Source organism: Thunnus thynnus, chromosome 7 (genome assembly GCF_963924715.1).
Source record: "Thunnus thynnus chromosome 7, fThuThy2.1, whole genome shotgun sequence".
Classification (NCBI taxonomy): domain Eukaryota; kingdom Metazoa; phylum Chordata; class Actinopteri; order Scombriformes; family Scombridae; genus Thunnus; species Thunnus thynnus.
The window spans coordinates 33,650,242-33,664,337 of record NC_089523.1 but is presented as its reverse complement, the minus strand read 5'-3'; the positions used below and the strand labels follow the sequence as shown (position 1 = coordinate 33,664,337).

At 40.2% G+C, this 14,096-nt stretch overlaps 2 protein-coding genes across 2 annotated transcripts in view; both read left to right on the top strand.

Moving 5' to 3' along the window:
• LOC137186578 (interleukin-1 receptor accessory protein-like) overlaps nucleotides 1–8,137 on the top strand; it is a 37,755-nt gene extending 29,618 nt beyond the window's left edge. Inside the window, exons 11-13 of the mRNA XM_067595616.1 lie at nucleotides 1,502–1,645; nucleotides 2,942–3,085; nucleotides 5,151–8,137. Coding sequence (XP_067451717.1) covers nucleotides 1,502–1,645; nucleotides 2,942–3,085; nucleotides 5,151–5,596 — 734 coding nt within the window. The 3' untranslated portion in view covers nucleotides 5,597–8,137. The remainder of the gene's footprint in view (nucleotides 1–1,501; nucleotides 1,646–2,941; nucleotides 3,086–5,150) is intronic.
• A 1,188-nt stretch (nucleotides 8,138–9,325) lies between these two features.
• Nucleotides 9,326–12,702, top strand: LOC137186579 (uncharacterized). The gene has a single exon (XM_067595618.1). The coding sequence runs from the start codon at nucleotides 10,277–10,279 to the stop codon at nucleotides 11,087–11,089; it is 813 nt and encodes a 270-aa protein (XP_067451719.1). The 5' UTR covers nucleotides 9,326–10,276; the 3' UTR covers nucleotides 11,090–12,702.
• The last annotated feature ends 1,394 nt before the right edge of the window (nucleotides 12,703–14,096 follow it).

The following is a 14,096-nucleotide window of genomic DNA, read 5'->3' as shown; positions in this document are numbered from 1 at the left end:
TGTTAAAATAAGAAGATAATTTCTTTAGAGAAGTACGTTAGCTTTCCGTAGCATTCCCCGTTGCTATACGTTAGCCTCGAGTCACACACTTTCAGCCACTAGTTCGAATTGTTTAAATTTTTAATTGCTTTCTTATGAGTGTATCCTGAAGACGTTTAGCTATTAATAAATGTCATTTATCTTAAGAAGTCGTCGTCATGGTTTCTTTGAGCAGATGGAGGTCACTGTTTTCAAAAGAACTTACAGTTATGAGACTGATCAACTGACAAAGACATTAAAGATTTCCTTTTAGGAGGTGGTTCCCTGGTTATTACGAGGTAATTAATGAATAAAAGTAGATTAACTCATTACAACACAAAAGCAAAGCAAGGCAAGTCTGACATTTGGACAAATTCCCCAGTTGTTACTGAAGAAGATGGAAACAAACTGGACTTTGTTAGTTGCGACAGATGTGCAAAAGTATTGATCTACAAGGGGCACAAATCTGACAACCTGCTCCGTCCTCCAACCACAGCCTGCAACACGTTCTAACATAATGAATAAAATAAATAAATACAAATACAGTCATTTTGCCCCATGCACTAGAACATATTTACGCCACCATATCACTGACAGACATGCATCTCTTTATCAATACTACTAAATAACGTGTTTTCCATGCGGGGGTGAATGTTCAGAATGTGTCGGGATTAAGAAAACAGTCCAATGAAGAGCTAAGCTGAAGAAAACTGATGATTAGAAGGAAACATCTGCAGTGATGAGAAGCATTTTATTTTTTATTTAAGTGACTTGGAGGTAATTACAGCCACAGGCAAGGTAAGTTATTTGCTTTTCATTTCATACTCAAGAGCAATTCAACGTGCTTTAAATAATGCATTCAAACATTAAAAGAGAAAAACATTAAGATGTAAATTTGATGCATGCTCACTAGAGACTTCCGCTAGCTAACGGCGGCTAACTTCTGGTTAGCTTTCTGCTAACTTGAATGGGGATAAAATAATTTAATCGTGCGGCTCTGCTAGACTTTCTAAATGTTATCGGACCGAATGGATCAAATCCTGATATTGAAACGAGTCATTTCACAGAAGTTGAGGGACGTTTAAAACAATTTATCCACCGTTTTATAGCGGCAGCAGTAGCGACGGAGTGGGCTGCTATGACGTACGCATGTGTCACCAGTGTTTTTGTAATTACTCTCACTGCCAGAAGGGGGAAACAAAAGTCCTGCACTGAGCTACAGGAGAGAAAGTCAGAATCTAACAAGATGTGTTGCATGTCTGTGTGTTCAGATTGTACACTTCCTGTTTCACATTAAAACCCTGTCACGAAAAGACGGTTTGAACTGCTGGAAGGCTTTTAATGTGAAATCTCTGCAGGAAGCAATTCAGAACTGAGTCAGTTTTCCATCTTCTTCTCTGCTTCTTGTGGAAAGAGAACACGTATAAATGTCAGACCGCCTTTAAAACAGCTGGATGATGTTGTGTTTCGTTGTTGTTGTCAGTGTCGCTGCCGTCGGTGGAGCTGGGTTGTGGTCTCGGTGTGACTCTGCTCCTCATGCTGCTTCTCTTCGTGGTTTATCACGTCTTCTGGTTGGAGCTGCTGCTGCTCTATCGCTCCTGGTTCGGCACTGATGAGCGACACACAGGTACGCAAACAGGTTCATCTTCCATTTACCCTCCAAAAACAGCCATGATAAATCCAATATAGTGTCATAATTATTAAAAGGCTACCAGGAAAGTCAGGATTTATACTCTTTGAGCTGCTGTAAGGTTTTTAATAATAAGAAGAAAGTTTATTTTTTATAGTAGCTGTATGCAGCTCAAAGTGTTTCACATAAAATTGCAATAAAAACATTTAAACAGACAAAATGTCTCAACACAATAAGCAAAGCAACAAGTCTTTGATTCGGCTGTTTCACAGTTTGGTCCAGACTTCTTTGTCCAAACTATTGGTGCTTTACAAAAACATAAAATCATAATAATAATATTAATACTTATGAAAATAAATGTACTTTATCTACTACTACTTCTGTGTATCTTTTGAGGGAGAAATGCACATTAAATCAGTTCTAAAAGAGACAAGATCCAGTGTAAAGACACTAAAATGTGTGTGATGTGCTCTTTTACTACTAATGGGGAACATCTGCAGGAAGTGTCGTCTGACAACAGCTGTGAGTTCCAGTGAAGCAGAACGTAAGAGAGTCTTCACCTGCGTTACTGTGACGTCTTTCTCAGTGAAATTTAACTTGAGAGCGATGTACAGTTACAGAGAGGGACTAAAAATCCCATTATGTGTTTCCTGCGTTAAACATACAGAACAAAATAATCAAAAAAAAGAGAGAAAAACAAAGCAAAAGTAGAAAAGTACTCGACTCATTTTCAGGAGATTCATATACGGAGTCCAAATGTTTTAAATGTCTTTATTTATGTAAGTGATGACAAAGTGAAGTTGACTAAAGATCGACTGTGATGATTATCTCTCTGCGAGTTGATTTCCACAGAAATGAAGAGAAAGCAGCGGCTGCCTGGAAGGAAGGATATCAATCTAAATCTAAATGATAATAATTATATTATGATCGAAATTATTAAAAACTGATCAGCAAGCATGTGAAGTTTATCAGATGTGTGTCTAAAACATGAAAAACCAGCAGTATAGTCCTTATATGAACATGTTTAATGCTGACTGAAGTGTTTCCACTCATGATGATTAGATCAGGGAGTTTTTTGCTCATTAAAAATGTTTCCTGTGACTTTACGTCTTATCTGTCAAACGAACATGTTGACGCTTAAGTCACAACTTCATTTCCTGTTCAGAAACATTGACGAATGTGTTACCATGGAATCTGCTCTTATCTGTTCTAATCAATACTGTGTGTGTGTGTGTGTGTGTGTGTGTGTGTGTGTGTGTGTGTGTGTGTGTGTGTGTGTGTGTGTGCGTGCAGATGATAAGGAGTATGATGTGTACATCTCGTATGCGAGGAACGGTGAGGAGGAACAGTTTGTTCTGACGACGCTCCGCAGAGTTCTGGAGAACGAGCTCGGATACTCAGTGTGTATCTTTGACAGAGACAGTCTGCCGGGAGGGAGTGAGTACACACATGTAGTACTGCAGTACACACATATACTACAGTACACACATGTAGTTCTGCAGTACACACACATATACTACAGTACACACATGTAGTACTGCAGTACACAAACATATACTACAGTACACACATGTAGTGCTGCAGTACACACATGTAGTACTGCAGTACACACATGTAGTACTGCAGTACACAAACATATACTACAGTACACACATGCAGTACTGCAGCACACAAACATATACTACAGTACACACATGTAGTACTGCAGTACACAAACATATACTACAGTACACACATGTAGTGCTGCAGTACACACATGTATACTACAGTACACACATGTAGTACTGCAGTACACAAACATATACTACAATACACACATGTAGTACTGCAGTACACACACATATACTACAGTACACACATGTAGTACTGCAGTACACACATATACTACAGTACACACATGTAGTACTGCAGTACACACATATATACTACAGTACACACGTAGTACTGCAGTATACAAACATATACTACAGTACACACATGTAGTACTGCAGTACACACATATATACTACAGTACACACGTAGTACTGCAGTATACAAACATATACTACAGTACACACATGTAGTACTGCAGTACACACATATACTACAGTACACACATGCAGTACTGCAGCACACAAACATACTACAGTACACACATGTAGTACACACACGTACCACAGTACACACTCTGACAGTCTGCCAGGAGGGAGTGAGTACACACACATAGTACTGCAGTACACAGCGGGAGGGAATACACACATGTAGTACTGCAGTATACACAGGGAGGGAATACACACATGTAGTACTGCAGTACACACACATACACTGGTACACCACACATTCTGACAGTACAATAAAGTAAACCACCGTAGTACAATATACTACTACAGATAACTAGTACCTCTACAGTACACTGGTACAAATAGTAAAAGATAAGAGTACTACAACTTTAACTACACCTGCTGCTACTTCAGCTACTAGAAATACTGCTAGTATTTCTGGTATTAATACTGCTTTTGCTAGTACAGTTGCTACTAGACGTGTTACTACTACTACTCTTCCTAGCACTACTTAAGCTACTAGTATTTCTGCTAGTATTGTTGCTCCTTCTACTACTACTGTTGCTACAGTACTTCTCCTCCTACTACTATAATAACTACTACTACTACTGATACTGCTACACCTACACTGCTGCCTCTACTACTCTTCCTACTCCTCTTCTTACTCTACTACTATATGAGCTCCTAATAGTACTGCTAGTACTCCTGTTACTTCTACTACTACTGTTGCTACTCCATCTAATGCTACTTCTACTACTGTTACAATTACTACTTTTACTGCCATTACTTCAGCAACTAGTACTACTGCCAATATTCTTGCTACTTCTACTAGTACACTTGCAACTACTACTTCTACCCTTTGTAGTATTTGTCCTCCTCCTACAACTTTTCTTCCTACTACTGCTCTACTAAATAATAGTGCTAGTATTCTTTGTACTACTGTTGTACTCCTCATCGTCCTCTTCCTTCTTCTTCTTCTACTACTACTGTTCCTCTTACTACTACTACTACTACTACTACTACCACTACTTCAGCTACTGGTACTATTGTTGCACCCTCTATCTCTCCCCCTTGTAGTTTTCATCCTCCTACTGCTGCTACTACTAAAGCTACTAGTAGTACTCCTAAGCTACTAGTAGTACTCCTAGTATTCTTGTTACGACTCCTCCTAATGCTACTTTGACTGCTATTACAACTACTACAACTTTTACTGCCACTACTTCAACAATATTTCTGATACTTTTGCTACTCCTCCTCCTCCTCCTGCTGCTGCTGCTGTAACCGTTACTGCTCGTATTGCTATCAGTAATACTTGTAGTACTCCTGTTAGTACTTCTGCTACTACAGCTAAGTTGAATGGATGAACCAAACAACACACACAGACAGGAACACACTTCATCCCTCCATCTTCCCGCCATTAACCCTCCATTAACCCATCGTTAACCCTCCCTCTCTCCCTGCAGCCATCACAGACGAGACTCTGAGTTTCGTGGCTCGTAGCCGGCGCCTCCTGGTGGTCGTTAGCCCAGGCTACGCCTCCCAGGGCTCCCAGGCCCTGCTGGAGCTGAAGGCCGGTATTGACGGCATGGCGTTGGGCGGACACCTGCGGGTGATCCTGGTCCAGTACAAGCCAATCCGGTGGCAGGGCTGGGTCAGGGAGCTGAGGAGGACCCGGGTGGCCCTGGCGCTGGTCCGATGGAAGGGAGAAAAGTCCAGGGAGCTGACGTCCCGCTTCTGGAAGAGGCTGAGGGTGGAGTTACCTGTGAGGACGGTTAGCAGCGGGGAGGAGGACAACAGTAAGGAAGTGGCCTTGATGAGGCTGCACAGTCAGAACAGCACCAACTCCCAGACAGGCCTCATCACCAACATGGTCAAAGAGCCGCATAAAGTCTTCAGCTCTGCAGCGTAGATGTGACGTAGGTCTGCAACAGTCACATGATCTGAACTTTGATGCGTCAACAAAACCAGCACAGACATGTTAGAGACATGATAAACAGTATTACGTCGTTATGACTGAGACCTGGAGGTGCAACAGTCAACAGATCTGTGGGACAGCTTGAACAGGAAGTCGCATTTTCATCTTTATTCTTCAAGATGTTTTCGTGCTCTAAATGAGAGTTCTGGCTCTGCAGTTCTTCTCCGTTCAATTTGTACCTCAGGCTCAGTAGAATATCACACATTTAAAACCAGTTTCAGTACAGGCCTTGAGATTCAGTTACACTTTTTAGTGCCTTATGAATTTTCAACATTTCTCCAAAACTCAAAACTTTTCTTGTGTGTACAAATTTAGCTAAACTTCTTGAATACATCAGTATGTAATAATACCTTCTGGTGACACAAACAGTCATCATCAAGATGTAAACTGGGTAATTACAGCTGCAACTAACAATTTTCACTATCGATTAATTTGCCAATTCTTATTCTCTCTCGTCAATTAAATGTTAAAAATAGTAAAAGACATATCATTCACAGTTTCTCAGGGCTCATGATTATGTTTTCACTATGGCTGTTTCAGTATTCAATTTTCTGTCATATATGACAAAGAAAAACAGCAAATCGTCACATTTGACAATCAGGAACCAAAGAACGTTTGGCATTTTTTCTTGAAAAATGACAAAAAGAAAAGATTAATCAGTGTTCAAAAAGTTACCAATTAATTTTCGATTAATCAACCAATTGTTGCAAAGCCAATTCAGTTCAATCTTTGTTGCTAATTATTTAGCACTTGCTAGCAAGAGAGCTAATATTAGCTAACTCCTACTGCCCCCTACAGGCCGCAGTGTTCATTGCAGCCACAGCATCATCCTGATGATTTAACTATCATTAGTCTTACCAGTTGAAGAGCTAAAATGAGGAGAGCAAGAATGTGATCAGAAAGTATCGTACAGCAGGTGCTAAGAAACCAAAGAGTTGGTGGATATTTCTGTCCTGAAGTCATCCTGGAGAGGAGGAGTTATTTAAAAAGAATACAGAAGAGAGACAAAACACTCAGTCAACAGCATCCAAAGAGCAACAGAACAAGTAAAACAGTAAAAAAAAATGCGCGATACTTCTCAGATTAATACCTTTTTGTTTCCTGGCTTCAGTATTAGTTGTTCTCTCATTATCATACCTCACTTTTCATCTCACACTATCTGTTCATTATCACTGTATATTGTATGATGCCAGAGTGTCTTTCCAGATCACAGATCATCGTATGGATGCAGTATTTTACATGAAATGAACCACTACTGCATGTGTGCATTTTGAGGCCTGGAATTTTGTTTTACATCTTACTGCTTGTGCAAAAAGGGGCAGAAGCAATCAATCACAGCAGCTGATACGATGAGACACCCGTCAATCAAGGCAAAATATATCAAAAATGTGCCAAGAGACACAATAGAAAAAGTGATATAAACTGCACTTGTTGCAATAAAACGAGCATTTTAGGACAGCCTCCATGTCAACCTGTGCTTTGAGCTTAATGCTAACATTAGCATGTGAATATTTAATGTTTAGCATGCTAGCATTAGCATGTTAGCACACAGTGTTTGGACAGCTGAGGCTGAAAGGAGTCATTAGTTTTACAGGTATCCTATGATTAACTTAAGTTTTTGGAAAAATTGTACATTTGATCTCATGGTGGTGCTAGAGGAAAAATCAGAAGATCACTAAAGTCAGCAGGCGTAATCCTCTGAGCCCCATGAATATCTGTACAAAGTTTCATTACAATCTTCTCAGTAGTTGTTGAGATATTTCAATATGGACCAAAGTGGTGGACTGAACAACATTTCCATCCCTAAAGCTCCACCACTAGAGTGGCTAACATGTATTGACTTCTTATTTGTAATGAAGTGAAATATTTTAAAAATGAAAGAAAATCAGGAAAAACAGTACAAAATTGAAGTAAAATTCTAGTTTCCTGGGGTGAAAACTGTATTTGTATCTCTAGCAATAAGTCGGGGGGTTTTGCATTTTGATACACTTAAAGACTGCTGTGGTAAAAACACTGAAATAGAGTTGAGTGTCATCTGCGTAGAAATAGATGCACAAGATCACATGCAATAGATTCGTTTTATAGCAACACAGCCATAAAATGTTATAGGAAACACAGACAGGAGGGATCCATGTACTGCAATGTTTTAAATATTAGTCAGAGAAAATGTATAAACAAAGTAAATCCTACCTAACCTTTACCTTCAAATGTTACTATTACTGTGCACTTTCTGTGTTTTGTTGATGTTTTTGTCGCTATTTTTATTTTTCTACATTCACTATATCAACAGTAAATCTACTATAGTTACTTTCTTTTAAGAATGTACCGTGCTATTCATTTTTAACACTTTAAAAAACAGAATTGTTATGGGAGAATGCACATCAATCCTGCACTTTGTCATGCTCTAAATTTCCTATTTTAGCAGTCTACAATATTTCTTTTTTTTTTTTTAATAAATGAATTTTTCATCTGGTATTATGTTGCCATCATTATTCATTTCAACGTGCTTCATTTCATGTCTTTCACTTCCTTAAATACACACATATACAGTATGTAGTTAGGATCATAATTCACACATAGTAACAAATATAATTCTTGCAATTATTATTTTGGCTCCAGTAGTTAAATGTGAAATCACAGATCTACACTTGTACAACACTTATGTCTATTATATACTTATGTGCATTAACATTTAAATTTCATTTTTAGATAAACAGTGCAGAGTTTAAATCAATCTGTACTTATTAGCATTAATAAAGTTTACCAAAACATTCTTCATGAATTAACTTGACAAAATGTTGAATTATCAGTCTGCAGCAGGTTTTGAGTTTGTGCATGTTGGTTTTGTTTGTTTTTCAATGAAATGAAACCAGCAGCTGAGTGGGAGGCAGGAATTATAGCAATGCTAACAGTTTATAGCCACACTAGCATCACTGGTACATAATTAAAATCAATCATTTTTTATTTATATAGTGCTAAATCACAGGCACTTGGCGGCAGCGGTAAGGAAAAACTCCCCTTTAACGGGTAGAAACCTCAAGCAGAACCCGGCTCTTGGTGGGCGGCCATCTGCTTTGACCGGTTGGGTTGAGAGAGAGAAAGAGAGAGGGAAAGGGGGAGGGGGGGGCACAGAAGAACAACAATCATAACAATAGCAATGACAGCAGCAACAGCAGTAGCAACAGCCAGGGAGGGATGCCAACAGGACTGTGAAGGACCACAAAGGCTGGGCCTGCAACCACGGGTTTCCTGTGAGATGAGAAAGCACAAAAAACTCCGGGGAAGAAGCGAAGTTAGTGACATGCATTGATGTTACATGAATGCATACAGATGGAGAGGAGGAGGAGGAGAGAGGAGCTCAGTGCATCATGGGAAGTCCCCCAGCAGTCTAGGCCTATAGCAGCATAACTAAGGGCTGATCCAAGGCGAGCCTGGTCGGCCCTAACTATAAGCTTTATCAAAAAGGAAAGTTTTAAGCCTTCTCTTAAACATAGAGAGGGTGTCTGCACCCCGGACCGAGTCTGGAAGATGGTTCCACAAGAGAGGAGCCTGATAGCTGAAGGCCCTGCCTCCCATTCTACTTTTAAAGACTGTAAGGGACCACCAGTAAGCTGCATACTGGGAGCGCAGTGTTCTAGTGGAATAATACGGTACTATGAGCTCTTCAAGATATGATGGTGCCTGACCATTAAGGGCTTTGTAAGTTAGGAGAAGGATTTTAAATTCTATTCTAGATTTTACAGGAAGCCAATACAGCAAAGCTAAAATGGGAGAAATGTGGTCTCTTTTTCTAGTTTTAGTCAGAACACATGCAGCTGCATTCTGGACCAGCTGGAGAGTCTTTAGAGACTTGTTAGAGCAGCCTGATAATAAGGAATTGCAATAATCCAGCCTAGAAGTAACAAATGCGTGAACTAGTTTTTCTGCATCTTTTAGGGACAGGATGTGCCTGATTTTTGTGATATTATGTAAGTGAAGAAAGGCAGTCCTTGAAATTTGATTTATGTGGGAGTTAAAGGACATATCCTGATCAAAGATAACTCCCAGATTCCTTACAGTGGTGCTGGAGGCCAGGGTAATGCCATCTAGAGTAGCTATATCATTAGATAATGTGTTTCTAAGGTGTTTAGGGCCAAGCCAGGTGTTCTTTATCAACATCAGCTGAATTTAGGCTTGATCAGCTCTGATTTGAGCTTCATGCTAACAGGAACATACTAAAAGGGCATCTGTAGTGTAAAGAATAACTTTAATAAGACTAACCAATGTGTTTCGGCTTATGGCCTTCATCAGAGTTAGCCCTCCCTTCAAACAACATTAACATGCATACATTTAGCATTCTAACAGCAGCATGTTTTGACCTGTTAGTGGCACTAGATGAAAAGTCAGGAGGCTTCCTATGGAAAACTTCATGGAAGCGACTGTGTGCTGTTTTGTTTAAGGTGAGGAAGTTAACCAGATGTACATTTACCAAACCAAACACTTTTTTCATACATTTTTTCAGACAGTTAATACAGTGAACACAATCTGCATTCAAACACCATCTCAGCTGTCTTCTTCTTTTACTGATGTAAAGTTGTTGTGTTGTCAGATCTGTCGGAGGCCATCGTGCACTCGATGCAGCGAAGCCGCCGCCTACTCTTCGTCCTCAGCCCCAGCTTCCTGGCAGAAAAGAGCTTCAGCCTGCTGGAGTGTCGCCTGGGTCTGTACGTCCAACACGGCCACCATGCCTCCATTGTTGCTGTCACTTACCGCTCAGTCAGTAAACTTCCCTGTGTGGAGGTGGCTCAGCTCCGGCAGGCCGCCGCCACCACAGTGACGTGGCGAGGGAGTCGATCCGAGTCGCGGCGGTCACGCTTCTGGCTGCGGCTGAGGCTGGCGCTGCCGCTGCGGCCGCTGGCTCTCGGCAGGAGGCTGATAGACAGCACGTCGTCTCACTCTGACCTCGCCATGCTGGCGCTGCAGAGGGCGCAATCCATCCACAGCCAGAAGCAGAGAGACAGAGCAGGAGCCAATCAGTGCCGTAGAAACAGGCGGGCATCAGCCAACCAGAGCCGCAGAGACAGACATGCCCCACCCAGAGGGAGGGGTAAGGTGAAGAGGGAGGGGGCATGCAGGGAGGCGGGGTCAAATGGCAGAGACAAGGAGCCACAGCACAGCTGCTCGGGGGGCGCTGACTTTGTCAGTCAGGTGGAGGACACGGGGGTGGAGCTTACAGTAGAGATACAGCAGGTGTCACCTGACAGGACTGACCCTGTCCCGGAAACAGACCCTGCCCCGATTCCTGACTCCGCCCATGATGCTCACTGTACTCCTGACCCCGCCCCCGTACCTGACCTGGCTCCTGATGTGGACTGTGACTCCGCCCTCCCTACCTGTCAGCTGGACGGAGGAAAACACAAACAACAGCAGATGATTGGTTCCAGGTGATGGGGACGCTCCCCTGACACTAACCCCACCCCCCCCTCCCCCCCAAAACCAAACTCAGCCTTTGAAACAAACTTTTTACTTTTTACTGATTTTGAAATTAGAACAAGTTCTCCGAATTAAATGACAAAATGATTGTTTTGTAACTGGCCTTGAGGACGACACAGTTAAAGGACCAGTGTGTAGGATTTAGTGGCATCTAGTGGTGAAGTTGCAGATTGCAACAAACTGACAAACTGGTTTGTCTGTTCTGGGCTACTGTAGAAACATGTCCGCCTTCCATGGAAGACTACCAACTCCCTCTGTAGATATAAAGGGCTCATTCTAAGGTAACGAAAACAACAATTCTTATTTTCAGGTGATTATACACTAATTAAAACATACTTATGAATATTATATTCCATATCTGCAAAGTCTGTTCTGCTAGATGCCACTAAATTCTACATACTGTACCTTTAAATGTTTTATGGATGACTACAAAAATACCAGTTTTCACTTTTACAAAACAGGACACGAACAGTACAGAATAACATCACACTACTTCCTCTGTTTCTAATAATTATAATAATTTCTGTGGCCACTAGAGGGCGCTGTCACTTGATGGATGTTGTTTTTCTAAGATAAAATATAACGTTTGATCATTACAAGTAAATCCATAAAAACTAAACAAACAACATGCTGTATGTCCTTCTATCGTCCCCTAGAGGCAGCAGTGTTCATTGCAGCCACAGTAAGTAACATTTTGGAAAAAACAAACTGATAAACATTAGATTTATTATTAAAATATTTTCCTGTGTACAAGAGGAAATGTTAACCATATTGGGGTTCATCCCCTGAGGAGCAGGAATACCGTGATTGTCTGTTTTCATGGTCAGTACTTGTTAAAATGTCTCTGGATCAAAGTGTTGGACAGACTCAATCACACCAGATTGTGTCTGAATCCAGCACCTCCTTTTTCCATCTTTATCCACAACACCTGAACGCAGCATTTGGCTCCTTCATTAGCAGGTGAGAAAATATCACAAGTAAAAACAGAATGAAACACTGACAAGAAGATGCTTTTTAATTGAAAATAATTCACCTCTATTTGTAAAATAACTGGAAAATGCTTCATTTTATATATCCGACTCATAAATCTGTTGTGTTTTCTAACACAAAATCTCTTCTTTAACGAGTCACATTCATTTATATTATAATATTTTTTACATGGCAGAAGCTCCAGCTGTTCAGTCATTGAGGTCTTTACAGGTCCAGTTGGTTCCTAAAACCAGGACTTGAGTCAGACCTGGAACAAATGAAATCCAGTTTAATCAGGTCTGATCCTGTAGTGTTTCTTTCTGAAGATTAAAGGATATGTCTGGAAATTTTCTATATTTTTCTTCTTGTCAACAAATCTCATGTTTGGATCCAAATCAACAATGAACTGATCTACTAACAAGTACTGTGTGTGTATATCAAAGCCTGATATATCTTATTAAAAACACGTCAATGAGCCATTCCGCTGCACTGGGTCACATGTTCCTTCATCATGAAGAGTTTGGTCTCGTTAGTTTGTTTAGAAACGGCTCCAAAGACTAATAACAGCATCATGTTTTCAGTCTCTGGAGAGTAGTTCTGTCTACAGCAGACGCTACTGAGCATGTGCAGGAACACGGTTCTTCACTAACTTGTTGTGTACTACACTGTACATTGTAAAAAACTTCAGTACAACTTTGCTGTAAACAGAACCGTGTTCCTGCACATGCTCAGTGGCGTCTACCGTACACAGAACTACTCTCTGGAGACTGAAAACATGATGCTGTTATTAGTCTTTGGAGCCGTTTCTAAACAAACTAACATGACCAAACTCTTCATATTGGAAAAGCAAACAGACGGTAAATTAGATTTTAAGGCATATGAGAGGGATAAACCACCAACTACATTCTTTATTCCAACAAATATATTCTCCATTTTGTCCATCTTGCAGTGAATAAGTCATTTCTCAACCTTACATCTCATTATCTCTGATGATTTTAAACCAGTTACTGTACAAGTGACCTAAAGCTGCTTCAGACTGAATCCTCAAAAATGACTGTAACAATTTAACAAAAGCTGAGCAGATGAGAAAAACACAATTTTATTTGATCAAATTAGAGTTTTAATTAACTTCATTGGAAAATAAACACTTGCATGCTGTGTGTTCTGTACTGAGATGGATCTGCTGGATGATGTTAGGCCTCAGTTTTTTGATAAATAAAGATTTGTATTTAAAGAAGTCTCTCATATTGTTCTTGAACTTCTTGATGTTTTCTATCAGCGTTGTTGTGTTTGGAAAAAACTTTGCCTTGAAAAAGGATTCAGAAGATGACAAAGTGAGGGTGAAATAGACCGAGTTGGTTCATCAGGACAGATGTAAAATATAAAATGATCCACTCTGGTATGAAATGAATGTTCTGTATTTTGTATTTCTGGTTGTCTTTTTCTTCATTTGTCATTTTAGGAAAATCAGGATGAAACTTTACTTAACATAAAACTGGATTTCCTACAATTTAAGTTTGAACTTATTTCTAGAAAATTCTTTATTTACAGAAACTGCAGCATGAAGAAGAGGAATCATCTCATACTGCTGCAGGATTTCAAGGGAAAAAATAACTAGTTTTGGCTGTTTTTGCAGCGTATTTCTGCACAAACTCAGCTGAGGTCAATGAGCTGATTGACAGCTGCTGCTGAGTCGTTCAACAATTGTTCAGTCTGTCACATTTCTGGTTCTGTTTATTAACTTTGTGTATATTTTATGTGACGTAAACAGGTTTTGACCGCAGCTCTGTTAGATGATGGGATCAGAAAATGTTTGATTGATCAAAATTATCCACAATAAATTTCATTTCTTCTCACTCAAAACAGTAAAACAGACACTAAATGGACAAAGCAACAGATTTCTCTCCTGACAGTGAAGATTCATGTTCAAATGACTCACCAGGTGTCACTGTTTGACCACTCAACCTGCTGAACCGTGTGTGTGTGTGTTTGT

Coding starts and splice junctions, on each gene's coding strand:
- LOC137186579 (XM_067595618.1), top strand. CDS start 10,277: ATGCAGCGAAGCCGCCGCCTACTCTTCGTCCTCAGCCCCAGCTTCCTG.